This window comes from Gastrolobium bilobum, unplaced genomic scaffold, assembly GCF_033153095.1.
Source record: "Gastrolobium bilobum isolate Gb01-03AN ecotype WA unplaced genomic scaffold, APGP_CSIRO_Gbil_v1 utg14970, whole genome shotgun sequence".
NCBI lineage: Eukaryota > Viridiplantae > Streptophyta > Magnoliopsida > Fabales > Fabaceae > Gastrolobium > Gastrolobium bilobum.
This window is the reverse complement of record NW_026899194.1, coordinates 404251-411400: the sequence shown is the minus strand read 5'-3', so window position 1 is coordinate 411400 and position 7150 is coordinate 404251. Positions and strand designations below refer to the sequence as shown.

Genomic DNA, 7150 nt, shown 5'->3' with positions numbered 1-7150 from the left:
TTAGAATCTGATCAGCCACCTAGAGTCCATAACAGCCACCAAGAGGTTGTGACTAGTGATCCCTTACCTGTTATGGTTGAACTAGAAATTCATACTCAAACAGACCCATCTTTAGGGACTATTCCCATGGAAAAGTTCATTCCAAAGGGTCAAGCATCTAAGCCAAGTGTTGAGACACCTGTTGTCTCAAATAGACCCTCACCACCCTTTTCCCCAAAGGTTGCAAAAACAGAAGCAAGACAATCAGTTCAGAAAATTTCTAGACCTCCTAAAATAGTTGCATGTTAACATTCCATTCGTGGACGCATTAGAACAAATGCCCACTTATGTGAAATTCATGAAAGAAATTCTTTCAAGAAAAAGGAGGCTAGAAGAGTTTGAGACTGTTGCTCTTACACAAGAGAGCAGTCAATATTTTCTCAGCAAGATACCTCCCAAATTAGGAGATCCAAGGAGTTTTACAATCCCTTGCACCATAAAAGATCATTACATAGGCAGAGCATTGTGTGACTTAGGTGCTAGTATAAATTCAATGCCTATGTGTGTGTTCAAGAAGCTGAAAGTGGGAGAGCCTAATCCTACCACTGTAACTTTACAGTTGGCTGATAGGTCCCTGGTTTATCTTGAAGGGAAGGTATAAAATGTCTTGGTAAAGGTAGATAAATTTATTCTACCTGCTGATTTTATTATTTTGAACTATGAGGAAGACCGAGAGGTACCTATAATTTTAGGAAGGGCTTTCTTAGCCACTGGTGGGGCTGCGATAGATGTTAAAGAAAGTGAGTTGGTAATGAATGTGAATGGTGAGGAATTGAAATTTAATATTTTGAAAGCCATGAAATACCCAAGGGATATAGAGGAAAGTTTTAGGCTGGATATCATTGATTGTGTGGTCAAAGATAAATTTTTGCATGAAACTGCATTAGACTCATTGGAAATTTCTGGTTGTGAGGGTCTAGAAATAAGTCAAACTGATTCAGAAGAAGTTGTGAAATGGTTAAATTCTAGATCTGAGTTGATTTGGAAAAATAAAAACTTCGAGTCATTAGAGTTGACCAAGAGAGGTTTAAAAATTCCCAAACCTTCAGTTGAAGAGCCTCCTATTTTAGAGCTCAAGCCTCTGCCTAATCATCTTAGGTATGCTTATTTAGGAGAAAAAGGCACTTTGTCTGTCATTGTGTCTAATTTGCTCACTGTTTTAGAGAAAGAATAGTTGCTGGTTGTTCTAAAAAAATTTAAGAGGGCTATAGGTTGGTCTTTGGCAGATATAAAAGGTATTACCCCTCTTACTGCATGCACAAAATTCTTTTGACAGACCCAAACAGCAGCTCTAGGGAGTAGCACAAGAGACTTAACCCAATTATGAAGGAGGTAGTCAAAAAGGAAATTATTAAGTGGCTGGATGCTGGGGTAATATACCCTGTTTCTGACAGTAATTGGGTCAGCCCAGTGCAGTGTGTCCCTAAAAAGGGTGGGATCACCATTGTGGAAAATGAGAAAAAAGAGTTGATACCCACTAGGACTGTCATTGGTTGGAGGATCTGTATGGATTACAAAAAAACTCAACAAAGCCACTAAAAAGGACCATTTTCCCTTACCTTTTATAGACCAGATGCTGGATAGATTGGCTGGTAGGGAGTTTTACTATTTTCTAGATGGCTATTCAGGATATAATCAAATAGCCTTAGCCCTTGAAGACCAGCCAAAGACCATTTTCACTTGTCCCTATGGCATTTTTGCCTTTAGGAGAATGCCCTTTGGGCTGTGCAATGCACCAGCCACCTTTCAAAGGTGCATGATGGCCATTTTCACTGATATGATAGAGCAATTTGTGGAAGTCTTCATGGATGACTTCAGTATTTTTGGAGACTCTTATGAAGAGTGTTTGGAAAATTTGGGAAAAGTGCTAGAGAAATGTGAGGAGACAAATCTGGTCTTGAATTGGGAGAAATGTCACTTTATGGTGAGGAAATGCATAGGGTTAGGACATATGATCTCTAAGGCTGGTTTAGATGTTGATAAAGCCAAGATAGATCAGATTGAGAAGCTGCCACCCCTGTTAATATAAAAGGAATTAGATCCTTCCTTGGGCATGCTGGTTTTATTGGAGGTTCATAAAAGATTTTTCAAAAATTTCTAAACCTCTTAGTTATTTGCTTGAAGCCAACACCCCATTTCAGTTTGATGAGGCTTGTCTTAAAGCCTTTAAGGAGCTAAAACAGAAACTGATTTCTGCTCCAATAATAATAGCCCCTGATTGGTTACTGCCATTTGTGTTAATGTGTGACGCAAGTGATTGGGCAGTGGAGGTTGTGTTAGGACAAAGAAAAAATAGAGTTTGTCACTTTATTTACTATGCTAGCAGGACCTGAAATGGAGCCCAATTAAACTACACAGTGACTGAAAAGGAACTGTTGGCTGTGGTGTTTGCCTTTGACAAATTCAGATCATATTTGGTAGGCACTAAGGTCATTGTGTACACTGACCATTCAGCCATTAAATATATGGTGGAAAAGAAAGATTCAAAGCATAGGCTTATTAGGTGGGTCCTTCTCCTACAAGAGTTTGATATGGAGATAAAAGATAGGAAAAGATCCGAAAATCAAGTGGTTGATCACTTGTCTAGGCTGAATGAAGGGCAGGAAGGTGAAAGGGTAGTTGAGCAAGCCATTAGAGAAACTTTTCCTGATGAGCAACTATTTCTGGTTGCCACTCACACAATCCCATGGTATGCTGACATAGCTAATTATTTAGTTAGTGGGGTACTGCCTAAGGAGTTAAGTTATCAACAAAGGAAAAAGTTGATGCATGACAATAGAATATTTTATGTATGGGATAAGCCTTACATGTTTAAGATATGTGCTGACCAGATCATTAGGAGATGTATTTTGGAGGAAGAAAAGAGGAAATTCTTAGACAATGTCATGACTCACCATATGTTGGTCACTTTGGTGGCATGAGGACAACAACAAAGGTGCTGCAGTCTGGTCTTTATTGGCCAACTTTGTTTAAGGATGCCAATGTTTATGTTCACAAGTGTGATAGGTGCCAAAGACTTGGCAATATTTCTGCAAGGCATGAAATGCCTTTGAAACCTATTCTAGAGGTTGAACTTTTTGATGTATAGGGCATAGACTTTATGGGCCCATTTCCAGCCTCCTTTGGAAACCAGTACATATTGGTTGCAGTAGATTATGTTTCCAAACGGGTGGAGGTTGCTGCCTTACCCACAAATGATTCAAAGATGGTAATTAAATTCTTGAAAAAGAATATTTTTACCAGATTTGGAACCCAAGAGCCATTATAAGTGATGGAGGTAAGCACTTTGCTAGCAGGAAATTTGAAGCTATTTTAGCTAAAGACGGTGTTAAGCACAAGGTTGCTACTGCCCACCACCCACAAACCGGTGGGCAAGTGGAGGTTACAAATAGAGAAGTCAAAAGGATCCTAGAGAAAGTTGTAAATCCTTCAAGGAAAGATTGGTCCCTTAAGTTAGATGATTCTCTATGGGCCTATAGGACAACATATAAGACACCTCTAGGATGCTCTCTATACAAGCTGATTTTTGGCAAGTACAAGGCTTATTGGGCTACCACACAGCTGAATTTAGATGCCACTACTTCAGGTAAAAATAGGCTGCTCTAACTCAATGAGTTGGATGAATTTAGACTTAATGCCTATGAGAATGCCAAGTTGTATAAAGCAAAAATGAAAAGATGGCATAATAGGCAGATTTTAGAGAGGAAATTTGAAGTGGGACAACAGGTTTTATTTTTTAACTCTAGATTAAAAAATTTTCTTGGGAAATTGAAATCTAGATAGTCTGATCCTTCCAAAGTTACTAAGGTACATCTTCATGGGGCTGTGGAAATTACCAGTGAAAAAGATGGGAGAAAATTCACTGTAAATGGCCAAAGATTGAAACATTATTTTGGAGAACCAATAGAGAGAGAAAACATTTCCATCTCTCTGTGACCATTATCCTTTGTAAAAACATAGTGACAATAGTGTAGCTTGAGACTTTAAATTAAGCATGTTTTTTTAAGATGTTATTTGCTGTTTTGACTTTGTTAATAATCTGAATTTTTTTAGTTTAAGTTCTGTTCTGACAGTTAAAAAAAACAATTTATTTTCAATTGATTATTTTTGTTTCTAACAAAAAAATTTATTCTGTCTTGACAGGTGCTGTAACAAAGAAAGTTCATATTGAGTTTGGGGGAGACTCGAACCACATCATTGGTGTTTTCCATCCCTTGTTTTTATTTTTTGTTAGTTGTGTCTTGTTTAATTTCGTTTAGTTTATATTTAGTTTGGTTTAGAGTCTATTTTGTCAATATGGTGAGAAAGGGAATTTTGAGGAGTGGAGGACCATTTGGTCCCAAGGTAAAACACTCTACTAATGACCCAGAAAGTCATTCAGTCACCTCTTTTACCTCTGCAGACATCCTTCAAAGGTTTGAAGAAATTATGAAAAGCAGGGACCAATCCCTGATAAGGGATTTGAGGGTCACACCTCTTATCCCGCATATGTATATGAGGTGGTGCAATCCTAACAGTGGGATAAATTTTACTTGCACCCTCAACACGAGGTCAATGTAAATGTTATAAAAGAATTTTATGCTGAGGTAATAAGCAAAATGCAAACTGATCTTGTTTGTAGAGGAGTTAGGATATCCTATGGCCCAAAGGCAGTGAGGATAAATATCAAGATTTTAAAAAGAAAAATGACCCTCAATTTTTGCAAGATGTCTTGCTCACCATTGTTGTCCCAGGGACACAATGGGATGTCCATGAAGATACACACACTATTAATAAAAATTGTTTGGTGGAAAAAGCTCAAGTGTGGTATGACTTTATAAGAGCAAAACTTCTACCCACCACTCATGTGCATTTGGTTACCAAGGACAGGGCCATTCTCTTGTGGTGTCTACTAGCAGGTAAAAGAGTAGATGTTGCACTACTCATTCGTAAAGGAATTGGCACATGTGCCTCCTTTAAAAAAGGGAAGCTTTGGTTCCCAAGTTTTATTTCTGCAATATGTAAATCCAAGGGTGTGGTTGACAACCCTTCGGATAAGTTCATCAACATTAAGGAGGTGATAAACCTCACTTGCATCAATAAGCTCAAAAAAGGGATTCTGATAGTTCCTGAAAAGGAAACTACTAAAGAGGTTTTTCCTGATGAACCTCATCCCACCCCTAGCCTTGCAAAGAAAGGAAAAAATTGTTCTAAAAGAAAAACATGTGAGCAAAAAGAAGAAAGAAAGAAAAAGAGCTTCGGATGAAGGCTCTTCTGCTCAATTTTCTGAGTTCACACCTCCTTCATCTCCGCTTGATAATGAGGATTGGTTGCCCAGCCCTAAATTGAACCATGACCATCCAGGGTGGCTGCACAATAACCTCACATACATTTATACGATTTTGAAGGAGCTGAAGGAAGATAATAACAGGACTGGTTAGTTGTTTCACAAATTTTATGAGCAGTTTTATGGGGTGCTTTATGATCAAGTGAGGTTGTATGATTACATGGCTGAAAGGGATAAAAAGAATGAATTTTTCAAAAATACTTTTGCAAATTTTCCTGTTATGCCTGTTTTTTCCCATGGTCTCACTTTTGCTCCTCTTTCCATTTATTCTGATCCACATGTACAGCAGTACTGCAGGCCTCAATCATATGCTCCAAAAGCACCTCCTGCTAAAAAAGCTGAGCAGGAAAATTCTTCAAGAAAGAAAGGGAGGCCAAGTTCTGCGAAACCTGCATCTAGGATCAGGCCCATTATGAAAGAGAAAGAGGAGACTGATGAAGAAGACAAGATTCTCACCCCATATGAATATGAAGAATTAGTTCAATCTGAGTCTGATGACTCAGATTATGAGGAGTAGGCCAGAACCTCTTCTGGCCTTAGGTTACCAAGTTTATTTTTTTCATTATGATTGTGGTGGTAACCTGATGACTGGAAACAGATTGAGTTTGGGGGGAGAGATTAATTCTGATTTAAAGTACTGTTTGGGTTATTCGTTGTAAATATTGAAAGTCTGAGTTTGATTAGTTGTTAGTGAATAATTTGCTATTTTTAGCTAGTTTATTTTCTGTGTTTTTTTTTAATATTTTGTTTGTAGTTGTTGAGTTGTGTTTGATAGTGAGTTGTTGCTATTTTTAGATTTATAGGATGGTTGTTTGTTGTTTATTTGTTTGTCTGAGTTAGAAGAGATTAGTTCATGCTGAAAAATCTGGAGAATGGATATAGGAAGGACTTGCAAGAATTTAGCAGTGAGTTGGTGTATTAAAGATAGGACTGATTGAAATTTTTTAGAAAAACTCAGTGCAAGATGTGATGGAAGTAGACAAGTAGATTGAGGGCAGAGAGATAATAGCATAGGGAGATTGAGTGCTTGAATGAATAATGCAGAGAATGAAGTTGAATAAAGAGGCAAGTGAGTTAGTGAATAAGCCTAGCTTGGTGAGGAATTGATATTTAAACAGATTAATTTTTTTGAGGGATTCCTTTTTGGGATAGAAGAGACAAAATTTGATTTGATGCTGGGTAATTAGGTGAGATACAAGTTAGGTTTCAAGATGAAGAAGGCAATTTTTTTCAGATTAACCCTTAGAGCCAAAAAGCCAACCTTTAAATTTTGTCTTTGTTAACCCATTTTTAAGCCTTTAGCTTAATTTTTGGACTTCTTCATTAGTCCCCATCCCATGACTACCTTCCCACTTAGCTGTGATGGAAAAGGAAAATTTTAAAAGTAGCAATCTGTTGAAGAAAAATTAAGTTCCATGACTTATATATATATAATATAAAAAAAGGTGAGTGTACACCATTCAAGAAAAAAAAAAGAAGAAGAAAGAAAGCAGAGAGCAAGAATGCAGTTGTTTTGCATGATAAAAAAATTACAAAAGAATAAAAAAATTTGGCAGTCATGGAAGTGTCTAGTAAAGTTTGCTGATTGCATTCCTTGTCCATCATAGCTGAGTTAGCCATTCCTCCATAAAATTTTACACCTTAACCCAAGCCAAGATACAGCCTATGAAGTCCTTCTGATTGAAGTCTGATTTGTGTATCATTTAACAGCCAATGCAGCTTATCAAGCCTATGTTGAGGCTATTCCCAGTAAAGATGTGAGTTAAGCAGCTCCATGCATTATTG

The 7150-nt window shown here is 37.5% G+C and overlaps 1 protein-coding gene across 1 annotated transcript; it reads left to right on the top strand.

Annotated features, from left to right (window-relative positions):
- Positions 1-316: 316 nt before the first annotated feature.
- Positions 317-1213, top strand: LOC133288140 (uncharacterized). Its single transcript, XM_061485841.1, has 2 exons — positions 317-634; positions 704-1213. Exons 1-2 carry the CDS (start codon positions 317-319, stop codon positions 1211-1213), a joined length of 828 nt encoding a protein of 275 aa, XP_061341825.1.
- Positions 1214-7150: the final 5937 nt, after the last annotated feature.